The sequence below is a fragment of the Gobius niger genome (assembly GCF_951799975.1).
Source record: "Gobius niger genome assembly, chromosome: 2".
Taxonomy (NCBI): domain Eukaryota; kingdom Metazoa; phylum Chordata; class Actinopteri; order Gobiiformes; family Gobiidae; genus Gobius; species Gobius niger.
The window spans coordinates 17,279,806-17,296,626 of record NC_136853.1 but is presented as its reverse complement, the minus strand read 5'-3'; the positions used below and the strand labels follow the sequence as shown (position 1 = coordinate 17,296,626).

At 40.4% G+C, this 16,821-nt stretch overlaps 3 protein-coding genes across 3 annotated transcripts; 2 read left to right on the top strand and 1 right to left on the bottom strand.

The window, feature by feature from the left end:
• Window positions 1–2,165: 2,165 nt before the first annotated feature.
• Window positions 2,166–6,097, top strand: loxa (lysyl oxidase a). Its single transcript, XM_079551597.1, has 7 exons — window positions 2,166–2,899; window positions 3,018–3,126; window positions 3,498–3,635; window positions 4,663–4,819; window positions 5,644–5,739; window positions 5,824–5,939; window positions 6,018–6,097. Exons 1-7 carry the CDS (start codon window positions 2,308–2,310, stop codon window positions 6,022–6,024), a joined length of 1,215 nt encoding a protein of 404 aa, XP_079407723.1. The 5' UTR covers window positions 2,166–2,307; the 3' UTR covers window positions 6,025–6,097.
• Window positions 6,098–7,991: 1,894 nt separating this feature from the next.
• snx24 (sorting nexin 24) lies at window positions 7,992–10,042 on the top strand. Its single transcript, XM_079551613.1, has 7 exons — window positions 7,992–8,211; window positions 8,944–9,027; window positions 9,132–9,236; window positions 9,478–9,572; window positions 9,640–9,669; window positions 9,753–9,817; window positions 9,887–10,042. Exons 1-7 carry the CDS (start codon window positions 8,143–8,145, stop codon window positions 9,955–9,957), a joined length of 519 nt encoding a protein of 172 aa, XP_079407739.1. The 5' UTR covers window positions 7,992–8,142; the 3' UTR covers window positions 9,958–10,042.
• Window positions 10,043–12,497: 2,455 nt separating this feature from the next.
• Window positions 12,498–16,478, bottom strand: ggcx (gamma-glutamyl carboxylase). Its single transcript, XM_079551833.1, has 15 exons — window positions 16,260–16,478; window positions 15,835–16,038; window positions 15,601–15,759; window positions 15,332–15,497; window positions 15,182–15,260; window positions 15,003–15,109; window positions 14,761–14,924; window positions 14,390–14,688; window positions 14,148–14,279; window positions 13,823–13,974; window positions 13,557–13,726; window positions 13,351–13,481; window positions 13,133–13,280; window positions 12,849–13,047; window positions 12,498–12,767 (listed from the first exon to the last, which is right to left on the bottom strand). Exons 1-15 carry the CDS (start codon window positions 16,282–16,284, stop codon window positions 12,608–12,610), a joined length of 2,295 nt encoding a protein of 764 aa, XP_079407959.1. The 5' UTR covers window positions 16,285–16,478; the 3' UTR covers window positions 12,498–12,607.
• Window positions 16,479–16,821: the final 343 nt, after the last annotated feature.

The window sequence follows — 16,821 nt, the reverse complement described above, 5'->3', positions numbered from 1 at the left end:
GGTATCACTGGCGTGTTAAATGTTTTGAGTTTTACAACGGTTTAGTTGCTCGGCGACAGTGGCGCAGATGGTAAAGCGGGTCGTCTCATGATCGGAAGGTCGGGGTTCAAATCCCGGCTCCTGCAGGTGCACACTGTCATTGTGTCCTTGGGCAAGACACCCAATGCCTGTGTGAGTGGTTGGTGGTGGTCAGAGGGACCGTTGGCACAGATGTGAGCAGCCTCGCTTCTGTCAGTCTACCCCAGCGGAAACAGTGGCTACAAATGTAGCTCACCACCATCAGCATGGAGTGAATGCTGACAGAATGCTTTCATGTGTGAAGCGCTTTGGGTGTGACTTGTGTCATAATGAAAAGCGCTTTACAAATAAGATTCCCTTCCCTTCCCTCTGACTTAGCAACACACAATAAAAGCTGGAATGTGGTTTTAAAAGTTCAAACGGTTTTGATCAAGGTGTGTGGTCCTGACAGTGGTGACATCATCCCGGCAGAAGGAGGGCAAAGTATTTAATTCAAATGCCTGCCTATTAACAGTCATTTTCAGTATGTAACTTTATACTGAATATCTGGCAGACACCACTAAACCACAGGGGATATCAATCAAGTTAATACCTTACCTATAAAATTATATGATCGTCTGTTCTGCTCAGGCTGCAGCATGTGTTTTGTCAGAGCTTACGTGATGCCGCCATATCGTCTGAAGTGGTTAACCAGATGTTGATTCAGCGATGCTACTGAACTGGATTTAGTCTCCTGCCCAGGCATTTCATTCAAATACTCCAACCCCAATGCCCAGAGACAAGTGAAATCCAACAACGTGGACAAAAAACCTTGGCTAATTCCTTGCAGATGTGTCTTTTGAGTTTTTGTGAGGGAACAGTGTGCTGTCCTCGATAGAAGGGCTCTATGAATTATGAGTTAAAAACAGCAGTGACCCGGTACAGCTGGTTCTGACTGTTGGTCTGGCGGAGGAAAACACATGCACATACTTCTGCTCTCCGGGAGGAACCATCGGTATGAAGGATCAAGAGCCTTCATTTGTCATCCTCAAAGCACAGGCACAGTCCCTTCTCTGGCCCGACTCTTGATACTGAAGCGCCTCAACTGGCGTCACTGATTAAGTATAAATACATTTAAGCATAAATAAAACACAAACAGCATGGGCATGTCAGTTTTGTCGGCTAATGTGCTCCTGAATGCATGAAGACACACCAAAAAGATAAGAATTGTTGGGAGCATTTAGAGTAAAGGAGTATAAAGTGTTTTGTGTTTGTCAAAAATGGTACGGTAGAATATCAAGCAATTTTATGACACTGAAGAGTTTAAAATGTGCACAACTAATCACACAAACAACACAACTCGAAAGACAAGATTCATCCTTAAATCTATGCAAATGAAAACATCCAGCAAACACACTGTCTAAACTCTCCAAAGCCTGTGTGTCTGAGGTCACTGTACACAAACTGTTGATGCATAGCAGGTAATGCCCACTTGCATGGTATATTTAGCAGGATAAGAAACGGTCCTCTGCTTTCAAGAGAAAAATGAAAGGCTTTGGCTGGACTTTCCCTCACAGAGAGAGGTACAGCTCAGTCAACAAATGCACAATGGACATTTAAGAAGTTGACGAGAATAGACACATTATGTCATTGCCAAAGTGAAGGCAGCATTTGAAGGTTTTCTTTTGTAGGGCAACATGGTGTTTGGCTGTGCGATTAATCAAAATTCAGTGGCAATAGTTTATAAAAGACAAATAAATGTTGTAATTTAAATTCATTGTGACTTGTCTTATAATCAAGCTGCCATAAATGTTTGGTTTTCCGAATGTGGAGTGGATTCTTCTGGCATAGGGTGTAGCAGTTTGGTTCGGAGGTCAAGCAACAGGCAGCAGTAAATCATTTGTCTCAGCAAACTGCAGATCAAAAAAAAAAATGAAAACGTTTTGTAAGAATGAGGTCACAGCACTTACACAACACTTCAAAACCCTGATTCTTCTTCGGTTCTCCGGGACAAATTCCCCAGTTTTTGACCACATATGCGGGAAGTCCTGCATGAACTTTGTAAATGTCAGTATCGTATGTACATAGGCTCCAAATGGTAAAATCATCAACCCAATTACAGGGCATCAAGTAACAGCAAGAGACTCCGCCACACATTCACTCCTCCTCCTCATCTCCATCAGTCAGTGGGGTTGTGGGACTATGATGACTTGTTTCACTTGGATATCACTGACCCAGTAGACTATGGCGCATGTATAACGAGCCTAAATATCAGTTGAGGTGGGTAGTTTTTCATTGTCAACATTCGTGATGGGATTACGCATCTTTGGCGCGCACCTTTGGGCATATGCGTGCGTGTGTTTGATAGTGTCCCTTTTGCACGCGGCTCAAACACAAACAGATGGATCCAGTGCGCGACAGAGTGCGCCTCTCCGGCAGACGCTGCAGTGGTCCCACAACGGCAAACTTTTTAGCATTTTGAGCCAGGGCTCTGAGTACCAGCCCGCGAGGAGGCGCGGCGCGGCGCACGGACTAGTGCATCCACAGCCTGTCACCGTTATCCGGGACGAGGCGGGCCAGCAGCAGCAGCAGCAGCAGCAGCCGCAGCAACGGCGCTCCAGACCAGTCTCTGGGATGCCGGTGTCAATACAGAGACTTCTCAGAGGACACACGCGCCCAGCTGAGCGCGCGGACACACGCAAAAATAGCACGAGCAATGAGGCAAGTAAACCCAGCGTAAGCCCCCCACCACCGCGAAGAGACGACATGATGGTCGGAGATGATCCATATGATCCACACAAGTCCACCGATTACGAAAACCCGTATTACAACCACTATGACGTTTACGAACAGCCCAGAAGAAGGTCCAGACCTGGGTATGGCACGAGGCAGCATCAGTATGGTATGAGCTCACTCTCTTAGTCGTTAAACTTATGACAGTTTTGAAAAGAGTTTCAGATTATTAAAAAAAAATACCATATACATTATATTATATTGTTCATAAACAATGCTATTTGCAGGTCTTCCTGACCTGGTTCCTGACCCATACTACATGCAAGCTTCAGTCTATGTTCAGAGGGTGCCAATGTACAACCTGCGCTGTGCAGCTGAAGAGAACTGTTTGTCCAGGTACAAAGAGAAAACACATGGATGCCAGACAAACTGTTCTGAGACAAACTCATTTTGTGTGTGTGCATGTTTGTGTCAATTACGATTAGGTGAAATTAACCAAATCCTCCCACTGGTTATGGAGACGGGTGTAGTGGAGGATCTGTGTAAGATTTAATCATAGTTTGCCTCAGCAGTGAAAGCCTTACTGGTAAACACATTATTGAAAAGTAACCCAAACAAGCAGCGGCTCTGAATGCTTTTTCCACCCAGCACTTAAAAGCAGACAGTCTGAGTCAGACAGATTTGGGGAGAGGAGGGAGGACAGGAGGAAAAACAATGTGGCATGTGCCTCAATCCAATGCTTTATGTGGTTCTGCTGTTGACCGCAGTTCAGCGTATAGTTCCAATATGCGGGACTACGACACTCGGATGCTGCTGAGGTTCCCACAGAGGGTCAAGAACCAGGGCACAGCTGACTTTCTCCCCAGCCGACCACGCTACTCCTGGGAGTGGCACAGCTGTCACCAGTAAGTACCAAAACTACTAAGGCTGAGACCATATCTTAATTAAAAAACCCAAGCAAACTTAAACCACACTAAGTTTAAGATAATGAGCTCATAGCCACAGACACAAGCTTTTTAAGTAAAATGAAGAGATGAAAAGGCGAGTCTGTGCGATGGAATCAGCCCATGGCTAATCTGGCTTGGCGTGTTAACACGCATGAGTCTCGTCTGTATTCATTACATGCACAGGTCCAACCAAATAAGACAAGGCATAATCAAAGTGTTGGGTTTGGGGAAAGTAAGAATAGAGACTAGACTTGAATTTTGCCTTAAACAAATAGATTAATCTGGTCCCTCCATTATGTAGAGACAAACTGAGTGTAAACAGCACTTGCCTCATAAGATGCTATTATCTTTCCAACTTGTCTTTTCCTGCAGCTGCGTGTGATTTGGCTCCCCCTGTCGAGACACAATTGACAGTTTTGCATTGTGTAAGCTGATGTCATATGGGTTTAGAAATACAGTATTTTCCTAGAAAAAGAAAAACTGTCTCTTTAAAAAGCTATAGAGGGCATTTTGCCATATCGTTTGTATTGGTGTAATCAACAGGGAAGACATTATGAGCTGTATAAATGCTCGGAGATGAGGGCTCTGAGCCAGAAGAGACTAATGATATTTGCCCCATATTGAACTGAAGGGGGATCACTTTTCTACATTCACAGTTTGTGGTGCACTACCTCAGCCCTTAGTTATGCTATGTAGTAAGAAGCAGGCATTTTGCTCCTCAACTGTGAACAGGCAGGCAGCCGTAACTAAAGTGTTTTCAAAGTAAACCTCTCTTAAACCTCAGACAGTCTGGTTTTAAATACATACTGTGTTTGAGATCATTGATACAGAGCAGCATTAGTGTGATGATTTTGTAAAACATTCTGACAATTTTACTATAATAAACAAAAATAACCATAAGCTCATAAGCCTTACTTTCAGTTATTTAGTCTTGAGTTGATACTCAAACGACACCTTCTTCAATGACTTAAATTTTGATTTGCAGACATTACCACAGCATGGACGAGTTTAGTCACTATGATCTGCTGGATGCCAGCACTCACCATTCAGTGGCAGAGGGTCACAAGGTCAGCTTCTGTCTGGAGGACACTTCCTGTGACTATGGATACTATCGCCGCTATGCCTGCACCAGCCACAAGCAGGTCTGTCGTAGCTGCTCAAAACATGTCACAACATTAGATTGATTAACTATACAACTATCAAAACGTTTTACATATTTCATATGTTGTTCAAAATTAAGATTAAATAAAAAATTTATTGCTATGATTTACTTCAAGGAGCATAACATTATGTGCTCCTTATGGACTTGGTTTCCTAAACTACTGTGTTGTATGACGTCATGTTATTTGTCTGCTTTGGTGAAGGTGACATTTTCCAAGCAACAATTGACTTTTTTCTAACTGTCCAAGTCAGCTTTGATTCATTGTGTTCTATAATAACGGATACCCAGGGCAAAAGACCTGATACATATCATATTAAATATGAGTGTGTGTGTGTGTGTGTGTGTGTGTGTGTGTGTGTGTGTGTGTGTGTGTGTGTGTGTGTGTGTGTGTGTGTGCGTGTGTGTTCGTGCGTGCGTGTGTGTGCGTGTGTGTGTGTGTGTGTGCGTGTGCGTGTGTGTGCGTGTGTGTGTGCGTGTGTGTTCGTGCGTGCGTGTGTGTGCGTGTGTGTGTGTGTGTGTGTGTGTGCGTGCGTGTGTGTGTGTGCGTGTGTGTGCGTGTGCGTGTGTGTGTGTGTGTCTGCAAGTGCATATCTCGCTCACAGCAACAGTTTAACCTTGTCTAAAGTGCTTCACACATGTCCATGTATCCTCTACTGACACAAAATTAAGGTTTTGCAAAAATTCTGGATAAAATGGCTTTTAGCTGTTCTGCATACGTGTAGCCTACGTTATTTTATTCTGGAAAATGTAGATAAATGAATAATGGTTTGTTTCATGGGTTCTCTGTCTCTTTTGAACATGCAGGGTCTGAGCCCAGGATGCTATGATACTTACAATGCTGATATCGACTGTCAGTGGATTGACATCACAGATGTAAAACCTGGAAACTATATCCTCAAGGTTTGTTGCTAGATGTCAAAGGCCATTGTTGCTTTGGAGATTAAATCATTTAACTAAAGATCTTCATTTTAATTATTATAACAGGTCAGTGTGAATCCTCAGTATCACGTTCCAGAAATAGACTACAGCAACAACATTGTTCGCTGTGATGTCCGCTACACTGGTAATCACGCCTCTGTGTCTGGCTGTCATATGTCATCGTAAGTTTCTTTTCACTCACTTTGTTTTCATTTGTACTACAATTGGTTGAATACTGTCTTTTCTTGCACATCTTATAGATATTAGGAGATGATTCAACACAGACATTCTGAAGGAAAAAAGGCACCTGGGATTGGGAATTCAAACAAAATACTCTTTACGTCTTTACGTTTTATGTTGGAGGCCACTCCAACATAAAACGTGGAACTGTGTAAAACATGTGTCTGTGTACCTTCCATGTATAATGTAAAATAATAAAAATAAATGCCAGTATAAAATACAGTGGGAACCAGATGTTTACTTTTCATTTTTTTTCTCAGTGTCTGACATGAAACCAGAATTTACTTTTACTTTTTAGGACAAATAGAATTTAAAAATGCAAAAAAAATAATTGCTAAATGCCAGAAGAATGAGAGAGAGAATTTTTTTTTTTTTTTTACAAATGTTTTTGTTGCTTTTTACAAAGTCAGACATTTACATTACATTTAAGGCAAGGCAAGGAATGTTTATTTCTACCGTGCATTTCGTACACAAAGCAACTCAATGCCCCTTACTATTAAGATGGAAATGACCAGTCATCATACAGATCAGAAAGAAGGCGGGTTCTGTGTCTCTGAGATGAACGTGCTGTATCTGAAATGTGAATATAAACAATATCAAAACAAATGCAAAAGATCTGGTGAAGATGCTGAACCTGGTAAAAGTTTGTCATCATCCAGAGTGAAACAAGTCCTGTACCGACATGGGCTGAGAGGGAACTCTGCAGGAAGAAGCTCTTACTCCAAAAGGAACATCAAAAATACGGATTGAAGTTTGCAAATAAAAAAAGAGACATTCATTTTTGGAGACATATCCTGTGGTCTGACAAAAAATATTGTTTGGCCGTTATGACATGGAGTTTGGAGGAAAAAGGGTGAATCTTGCAGCCTGAGAACACCGTCCCAACTGTGAAATACGGGGGTGGCAGCATCATGCTGTGGGGCTGTTTTGCTGCGGGAGGGACTGGTGCACTTCACAACATAGATGACATCATGAAGAAAGAACATTTGTGGAAATATTGGAGCAACATCTCAAAACATCAGCCAGGAAGTTAAAGCTCGGGCGCAGATGGGTCCAAATGGACAATGGCCCAAAGCAAACTGCCAAACTGGTTACAAAGTGACTTAAGGAAAACAAAGACAATGTTTTGAAGTGACCGTCACAAAGTCCTGATCTCAGTCCAGTTGAAAATGTCTGGGCAGAGCTGAAAAGGCATGTGCACACAAGGTGACCTGTCTCAGTTACACCAGTTCTGTTTGGAGGAATGGACCAAAACTCCTGCAACTATTGTGAGGAGTTTGTGGAAGGAAATCCAAAACGTTTGACACAGGTTTCATGTCAGACAGAGAGAGAAAAAAATGCAAATGTGTCTTTTTATGAAGTGTGTGTAAACATGTTTCCCACTGTAGACCTCTCTGTATTTACCTCATGATTTACATTAAGATTTAATAGCAGAAAACTGTCTGGAATAAAACCCACTGGACTATTAATCTGTTTTCTTCTTTGTATTTTAGCATAAGCCACAAAAAACATATAAAGAACTATGGAGTAATGATGTTTGGATTGGATGAGATGCACTTTTGAATCAAAAACAGTTTATGACCATATTAAAAATGTCACATCATTATAGGTTAAACTTAACCCTAACCTTTTCCTCTAATCCACACAATGTTCCTAACCTTAACTTCATTGTTTTCCTGTTTCTAAACTAAAAGCGTTTCCCAACTCCTGGCTCATCCTGACCATGGATCTATGATATTGTCCATATCAAACAGACTTGACAGAAAATATCCGGGAACCATCGTAGACACTTTTAAAACCTACCTTTGCATTTGCTAACCCAAGCTAGCTCGATGCTTTATCGGGCATGCAGGCTAGATCACATTACGTAACTTGAAGTAGAATATGTGGTAAATGTGTAAAAAGTCCAAACAAACTGCAATCTTACAGTCTATGCTTAATACTGACGTCAAAGGCCTCCTCGCCGCTGGAGGCGCCACTGAGCAGCTGCTGCACAGTCGCTGCAAAGTCTCAGATTTTGATCTGCGCCTGTATCTGTGTCTGAGCCGCACAGATGTCCGTCTGTCACCAGCAGAGAAGGCGTTTCTGAGCGTCAACACCCATTATCAAATATTCACCAGCAGTTTCCATGCGCTTTCTTCCGAAATGCATCCAGTGTCAGTGTCTATCCCGTCGTTTCGATCAGAAAACAACTCGATCGAGAAAGGGTACACGGTAAGTCAGCCGCAGCTCAGTGAAAGAAAACGTAAACAGACCTTTCTGTCCTCTGGTTATGAATAATAATGCGGTTTCATATGTTTTCATATCGTTATTGTTCTGTAACAATGCTTTTGTGAAATACATGTATTTTAAGGTCAGATCAAGATAATAAATAAAGTAAATAAAATAAATTCAGGCGGTGATCCTCAGTGCTGGGCAAATTTGCTTCACTGTAAAATTGTATTTATTATTTTAATTGCTTACAGTTTAAGTACTAAAACACATATCCCATTACATTACATGTAATGTTAATCTACAGTCATTATGGATAACGCAGTGAGAATTTTCATTGCACTCAAATAGAGTTCACATATGAGTTCACATAATCAAACATCAAATATAACAGGATTGTGCCATAAAACCAAAGACTGTTGTGTGTTGAAACTGTAAAGTGTCCTTTTGTGTCCATTACTCATGCAGTGGTTTAGTGCAATTACTAAATACTAGGCCTTGTGGTTTCCCAGATACACAATAAGAGACATTCGTTTTGTTGCATTGTCTCAGATCATTGAATAACAGTTTTCTCCTTTGCTTAAGGACCCGAGCTGACAGTAGACAGTACTGATAAATGGAGGAAGTTATAGCCTGTGAGGAGAAACGGGATGTTTCCTCTTGTTAGCGGCTGACAAAGTGACAGCTCAGCAGTTAAAAGGAGCTTTGGGGCTCACGCACTTTCTGTGGTTTCAGGTCTTCAAAATTGAAGTGTTAATAAATGGTAGACAGCACTCTGTCGAGAAGCGCTACAGTGAATTCCACACCTTGCACAAAATGGTGAGTGATGCAATGTTTAGACCGTAAACATGTTAGTCACACTGTTTTCTGTATATTAGGCAATACAAACTTGTTTTATTCACCAATGTTCTTCTTGCATATAGTTGAAGAAAAATATAAAACCGCCTGAAATTCCTTCTAAACATGTGAGAAACTGGGTCCCAAAGGTCTTGGAACAGAGGAAGCAAGGTCTTGAGCACTATTTGCAGGTATTTCTAAGTTCTGTTTTGTTGTTGCAATTGAATGTATATTTATATTCATATTATAATTCTATTTTGTTTTATTGTGATTAGTTTATAATCCTTTACAGTGGCATAAGTCAGATTTGGAGTAAGACCAAGCCCACATCTCGTTGACTTTAGTGTTCCTGCCACAGTGCACTTACACACTGTACGGATTCTGCCCTTGTGCTTATGGCCACAAGGTAATTGTGTTGCCTGTTTTCTTTAGACCATAATTATGGAAAATGAGATTCTCCCAAAGATATTCTTGGATTTCCTGAATATCCGCCATTGTCCCTCAATACCAAAAACAGAAAGCTATGGGTAAGGTGAAGTTACAGTTAACAAAATAAAAAATGCTATGTTTTGACCTTAATCTTCTATCTGTCAGGTCTTTTGATACAGAATCTGAGGGATCGAGGTAATTTTTTCATAATATTGTTTTATTTGTGTTTTGTATTTTTCTTAACTCTTTTTAAAAAAGTGATAATTTCTTCTACACAGTAAACTCTCACACCAGCCAGTTATGTTGTTTCTGAGAGACCCCTACCTGCTCCCATCAGCTCATGGTTTGTGGACGTCTTTATTGTACATTGTGTACATTATTGCATGTTACTGAAAAACATTTTTTCTTTCAGATGCGTATTCAAACGTTGTGATTGAAGGTGTGATACATGGCATCTTTTACCCAGATCTTCAACTGAGGTAGAACTACCATTCACACAAAAGATGTCACCAATACATGAAAATCCTAATCGAGTTCAACATAACCAGAGGGAGACTGAAGGATGTAAGGCTTTGTTTGGCTCAAACCAAGTCAGTGCATTTGCAGTGCACACTACAGAAGTATTATTGCTTAAAACTTACGCAGACTCATGAAACAGTTTGATCTTTTTTGGTGGTAGTTTAAATTAATACAGCTAATATCAATTATCTTGTGTGTTTTACTAAAATGCACATTTCACAAATGTCTAATCTGTGCATATCACATGAATGTCTAATATGTGCATAGCACATGAAGAAATGCTACAACAAACAAACAAAACAAAATAATGTTTTCTTTTGTACATAGAAAATGTGTTTTAGCTTGAGCTGAAATAACATTTCATAGTGGAGGCTGAAGGAGACAGACGTTGTTTGTCCACTCCATAGCAGAGCAGCTGGACCCTGGCCTGTAAACAAGGAGGTGTCTACCTTTGTAACACCAGCACTGTGGTATTTGACTTTCCTCTGAGGGAATGCAGCTACAAATAAAGGACAAATCTGCCTGCAGTGCAGTTTTAACTACTGTGACACTATTTAGCTAATGTTACTGAGAATATTGAGGGGACAGCTGTTACTTCTGCAGCAATGCAATTTACTTTGAGAACTTGTATTTACATTTACTAATATGTTTGTAGAGGAAGTTTAGTAGAATACACTCAGTTCTGATTCTTATTTAGCTGACGAATCATGTCATCATTGTTACACATTTTATTGATAGGAATCAGACTTCACTTGATTTGTAGCTTAAACACTGCCTGACCCAAAAAAAAATCGCCTCCAAAAAGGTCACACGCTCTAATATTTAGTTGGACTGTTTTTAGCTTTGACTACAGCACGCAAGCTTCTGCAATGTCAAAAGGAGCCGTCGGTTGATCTTGTACTGATGATGGGAGAGTGTGACCACGGCGCAAAGCCTTCTCCAGCACTATGTCTCCAGCTCCATGAACCACTCTTTCACAATGTGACCCTGATGAATCCTGGCGTTGTCTTATGTCCGTGCCATCAGAGAAGAATTAACACATTGATGTAATAACTTGGTCCTGCAGGATGTTCAGGTCGTCAGCTGATCTCCTTCTTTGGGCACATATTGTGCTGCTGAGCCCCAGATTACAACACTTGACACACTTTGTTAAATCCAGGTGGCGACTTTTTTATGGTTGGGCAGTGTAGAAAGTCTTTTGCTTAAGAGCAGCAGTATGTAACACTAATACTCAACTGAATTGTGCTACTTCATTACTAACACTATCATCTTGTGAAATCGTTGTCGTTTAAGTCAAAATAGGAAAGGAACATTATGATGAAAAAGACCATTTAACTGTGCAATAACTAAAAGTCTAAGAATATTCATCTTTATCTTGCTACATATACTATTTTATTTGGAACATTATAAATGAATCGTTGCTGCTTATCACTTGCCACACATGGTTCAGTGGTTCCCATATCTTTCCCTCTGTGACTCCTATTTCCTTTTGACATGACAAACCACTGTATTTTGGGAAACATTTATTTCATGCATATTCATTGAAAATGGTAATGAATATATTAAAATGTAGTCTGCAGTACTTTAGTCCCTCTTTACTCTTTGGAAGCTTTGAGGCTCCAGGTTGGGAATCACTGAACCATTTAATCAGATATTGATACTTTGATGCAGTCTCATCTTCCCTGTTTCTGAATTCTGCTTTTTATGTACTGCAGTAACTCATTATTTTGTACACACTATTCTCTTTTACCCCTTATCTTGTCAAAGTGCCAGGTCAACTCAGTATGTGCTGAGAAAGTGTAATGTACTGTCATTAAAATGTGAAGAAAAAAGAAACCTCTTTATTTCCCATGTATTGTATTACAGTAAAATATAGAAATGACATAAGAACACGGTTTAGAAAAATACTGCGTATTTGTACAGAAGCATTAGGTTACTAATTAAAAGCATGACTATATACATGCATAATGCCATTAGTTAAGGGAAATTAGCTTTTCATATTGCAACAATCCTCAGAGCTATTTTGTTTGCTTCCGTGACAGCAGAAATGTTTCAACAAATAAAATACCAAATATAAAAACATCAAGTCAAGTGTAAAAAAACAACAGGTTGCACATTATTCTACACTAGCGACTCCATCTTTCAATCAGGCTTTAGACCGTGGTCTAAATAGTTTAACCACACCTCTCCTATGAGAAAATGAATTGATCCCCAGACTAAATATCAATTGTGACATTTAGTCTGGCGCTAGCCAGGCTACCTGTACCTACCAAATTTGGTACAAGGTAATGTACTATGTCAAAACCTGCAATGACATAGTGTAAAATGACTTAAAACCCTGAAGGGTGAGGCTTATGGTTGGAGTTAGGGTTTTATTTCTTATTACATTATGTTCCGACTACACATTCAATCGCGTATGTACAACATTGTTGTTGTTGGTACACTACGTTATTATAGATTGTTAAATAGCATATTGCATTGCACTAAATAAATTTGGTAGGTGCAATGTATTATGGGGTAGTGTAAAAGTATTTTTTAAGATCAGTAACACTTCTGCAGTAGTAAAACCTGATATGTGAGGCAGCTCCAGGACAACTTCCATGTCCTTCCATTTTTATAGTTCACTATGACCAACCTCATCTTTCAGAGCTTCATTTTGGTTGTCTTCATTTTGCGGCCCCTTCAAGTTGGCATAGGCCACTTCTCTGGTGAGCTGTTCAACTGGAGGAAGACCCACAGCCAGGTTTCGCATTGCGATAGCTGTCATTAAGAATCTGAAAGGAATTATTGTAATGCGTTAGTTGCATCATTTATCATGCTGAGTGCATAGACTGTACATTGACAAAAACACTAACCCTCTTCGAATAGTGTAGTACTTTTTGGTCACAAATCGGTCAAACCGTTCAAATACATTTGCCTCTCTGCGCCTTTTGACTTCTTTCATACGACGCTGCCTCTTCAGAAACAGTCGCACAACGGGGTCTGTGGCATTCACCTCTGACCCTTCATCAGCAGCAATGAGCGGCTGCAACTCTGGTGGAAGTGGTTCAGTCTCTGTTTGGACAGACACAATTATGTAGTAAATACTTTATAATATGTGATATTGTAAATTTAAGACTGAATTAGTGTCTATCTGAACCTGTTCCATTGCGAACTCGCTCCTGAATCCCAAGCAGCCTGGTGAAGTCTTCCTGCAGTGCAGCCTCTGTGGTGTTGACATAAATGTACATGTAACATGAGGGCCCCTCAGAAACAGTGTACACTTTATGATAGGCTCCTGCAGGCACCTACACATATACCAATGTTAATTCAATACAGCAATTGCAACACAATACACCATGTAAAACACCGCCCTACTTGTGTTTGCTCGCCAGTTTGCAGTGTGTAGTTCTTTTTATCCTCAACTATCTCAACCGTAACTTGACCCTGCAAAACCTGGATACTGGTGTTTCCGAGATCTTCACTCACAAAGTTTTCCAGGTGGAGACCTACACAAAAAATACAATGTTAAGTCAATAAAATTAAAACAAGTTCAAAATGATCAGAGATTACAATCTCCAAACCTGGAAAATCAGCAATAAAGACTATCTCAGTTTGGTTATCCAAAGTTCCTTCTATCTCCTGAAATTTGGTCCTCCAGGGTGAAAGGTCAACTAGGAGAGGCATTAGCCATGGGGTTGGTTGGAAAGGTGACCAGTCTGCTTTTACAATATCCACACGGGGGTCAAAAATCCTTACAATAGAAGATAGTAGAAAGAAATATTCAATTAATTGAAATGTGTACATTAAAAAGAAATATTAAAATACTTTTAAGTGTCCTCAGTGTTACCTTTGTTGAAAGCGGTCATTGATGGACACCCAGATGTCAAAATATATTTCAGGCTCAGTGATGTTGTAGCGTGGAAGCAGCTGACTGAGGCAGGTGGAATACTGCTTTAACATGTCTCCATGGTCTTTCCAGCGACGACTTTGTGTGAACACCTTCAAATTTCACACGTGGTGTGATTATTTATTTAATATTTACATAAAGGAAACTTATGTCCAGCAGCTTTTTGAAAGGGTTGTCAAGCATGAAACATAGATTAATAATATCAAAAGAAAATGAAATCATGTGAGAAAAAGCAAAGTTTTCCTTGATTCTTTGTTGGACTCACCCCTGGGTTTAAATATCCAATTTCTCCAGTTTTTCCATCTTTGTAGGTGATCTTTACATGTTGATGGCTGCGAGAATGAACCATCATGTCCCAGGAATAGCCATACAGGCCATTTGTCCAATTATTATAACCCTATTACCAAAGCATAGACTAAACTTAAACAACAGTGTTTCATGGTCAATGACCGTGTTGACTTAGATTAGGCAATCTTTTGCAGTCTATAATGCTAATACAACCTTTACCTGTGTTATGAAGTGAGAGTACGGCAGGAAAAATTGTTCCATTAAGTAAACAATGGTGAAAATGGCCGCCAGCTTGTGTCTGAGTTTGACTTTAGACGGTTTGGCGATGGGGCTTGTGTCCTGGTGCTCAGAGCTGCCCGGCACCTCGTTGTACACACAGGAAGTGCTGGATTTAAGGTCCAGTGAAATAGATGGCAGCACAGCCTTCATAAAGTCAGGAAAACGTGCAAACAATCTCCTTGGCCAGTCGCTGTAGCAGAAAAGAGGACTTGTGGCCAACATTGCATATGGGAACATTCCTGTGAAACAAACGTTCTGTATATTAGATAAACCATTTCATGTTGATATATTAATATTAACTCTAGACTCACCAATGCTGAAAAGCTGAGAGTTCATACAGTGGAAATACGAGACAAAGAAAAATGCATATGGTCTTGTTACATCGAAGAAAAGAAGAAAGCCGGCTGTCAAATCCAAAATCAGGCCACCTCCATGCACCACCAACAGGTTCACTAACTCTACGGGAAGAATTAATCTAAGAAACATAAACAACAGTGAATCACTTAAGGTAGAACATAAAAGTGGTTAAAATTGGTACATGGTGATAACATACTTGAAAGGATCAAAAAGCCAATGGTGAGCCAGGTATGACATGGAGTATCCCCCCACCCAATCAGCATCCAATTTTTTGATCCCAGCAATGAAATAAACAATAAAAATCTTGAACAGAAAACAACTGTTAGAATAATAGTTATACACAAAACATACACATAAAGTTAAATAACAACAGACCTGTGTCCTGAGCAGAGTATAGTTCCACAGCGGCACGTGAGCATTTCTTATATGAGGTTTCCGTAGTCCATCTATAGACCTGAAATTAGATTATAGAGTTATTTTCTCCATTTTGTTCTGCGGCTGACGAACAAATAAACGTTGCATTACCAGTAACGATTACCATCCATAAGGGTAAGATGAAACCCAATAAGACCATAGAGGTAGGAGTGATTATTCCAAGTAGTTTTATCCAGAAAGAAGATATACCAGTAAGTTGATAGAAACATAAGGCAGGACAGTCGATAAAAACAGCCAAGCATGATCCCAAGAGCCCCTGTGACAAAATCAACAAGAAACAACAGTTAAAATATGTCCAAACATTCTGCACACAGAGCTCAATGTTGCGCAATTGTAAAACACAGACAATTTTAACCCACCTAGAAACATGACCAAGTACACAAAGTACATCCAGTCCAGAGGCAGTGGGAGCAAAAAATTAAAGAGTGGGAAGCGGCACACCGGAGCTCCATCCAGGTACTTCCAGTCCAAGTGACTGAGTCCGCGCTCCTGAGTGATGTCAATGGCCATGAGCAAACCTGGTAAATATCAAACAAAAGCATACCGAAAAGCTCAATCAAGTAAGCTGTATGATTCCAATATAAGGCACTTACCAAACAAGAAACGGAAGATGCCCAGTGATGCAGGGTCCATGGGGCGGTTCAGGAGGGTCACTAAACTCTGCCAGGAGCACAGGTCCTCTGTAGTAAACCCAAATATCTGCCCCATTCTGTTTTGGCACGGGGCTTGCTCCTTTTGTGAACCCTCTGTTTCTTTCTTTGCAGCTGGTTTAACTTCATGGCTGTCCATAAGAGCACCTAAGGAGAGTCACTATGGTCATGCAAAGCTGTGAAATGCATTTTTTTTGTAAGTAAACCTTTATTTTCCGCGCACCTCCAATACGGGTTTTCTGTCCATAACAAGACAAGCAAAGCAACTAAGGTCTGGTAGTTTCTGCACGGTCAACTTACCAACCTGTAATTATTTTGGTTATAGCACATCACAGAAGCCACGCTGCTAACCCACAAACCGCACTCACCTGCCGCCGCCTCTTGTGTCTCCATTTTACAAATTATGCGCAAAGAAACACTGGCTTAGGAACATTGGGTTGATGAAATCTCTCCGTTTTGCCCCCTGTCCCAGGTAAACAGGAATGCCCCGTCCCCGCAATGAATCGGAGTTACGTGTCACAGTCCACACAGCAGGACAGGCAGAGCAGAGCCTGGAATGTTGTGAAAGTGCATCAGGCTGTCATTGGTTGGATTTGTGAACGATCCGCCCCCAAACCGTACGTCACTTCCGGGTGCACGATGTACGAACGTAGCAAAAATAAATATATAAATGAATAAATAAAAATAAAATAACAACGAATTGTCGGAGAATATGAATCAAAAAAGGGGACATTTGTAAAAAAAAAAAAGATAAAAAATATATTTAAATATTTTTTTTTAGATAAAGACAAATAAAAGAAAGGACCCAGGAACATAATAAATATTTATACTTAATTGGCGGTTTTTGTGCTCATAATTTAGAGGAATTATTTCAGTATTTAGCAACTTGGGGTTTCGTTGCTAACTTGCTCTTGATCGTCGTGGATGTTT

Bases quoted from the DNA above. Each gene is read 5' to 3' on its own strand.
- ggcx (XM_079551833.1), bottom strand. From the start codon at position 16,284: ATGGAGACACAAGAGGCGGCGGCAG. The intron at 13,281-13,350 runs GTAGGGCGGTGT...GTATATGTGTAG, and splicing joins AAACTGGCGAGCAAACACAA to GTGCCTGCAGGAGCCTATCA. The intron at 13,048-13,132 runs GTTCAGATAGAC...CTGTCCAAACAG, and splicing joins GCGAGTTCGCAATGGAACAG to AGACTGAACCACTTCCACCA.
- loxa (XM_079551597.1), top strand. From the start codon at position 2,308: ATGGGATTACGCATCTTTGGCGCGCACCTTTGGGCATATGCGTGCGTG. The intron at 3,127-3,497 runs GTACAAAGAGAA...TGTTGACCGCAG, and splicing joins GAAGAGAACTGTTTGTCCAG to TTCAGCGTATAGTTCCAATA. The intron at 4,820-5,643 runs GTCTGTCGTAGC...TTGAACATGCAG, and splicing joins CCTGCACCAGCCACAAGCAG to GGTCTGAGCCCAGGATGCTA.
- snx24 (XM_079551613.1), top strand. From the start codon at position 8,143: ATGCATCCAGTGTCAGTGTCTATCCCGTCGTTTCGATCAGAAAACAAC. The intron at 9,028-9,131 runs GTGAGTGATGCA...TCTTGCATATAG, and splicing joins TCCACACCTTGCACAAAATG to TTGAAGAAAAATATAAAACC. The intron at 9,573-9,639 runs GTAAGGTGAAGT...TCTATCTGTCAG, and splicing joins CCAAAAACAGAAAGCTATGG to GTCTTTTGATACAGAATCTG.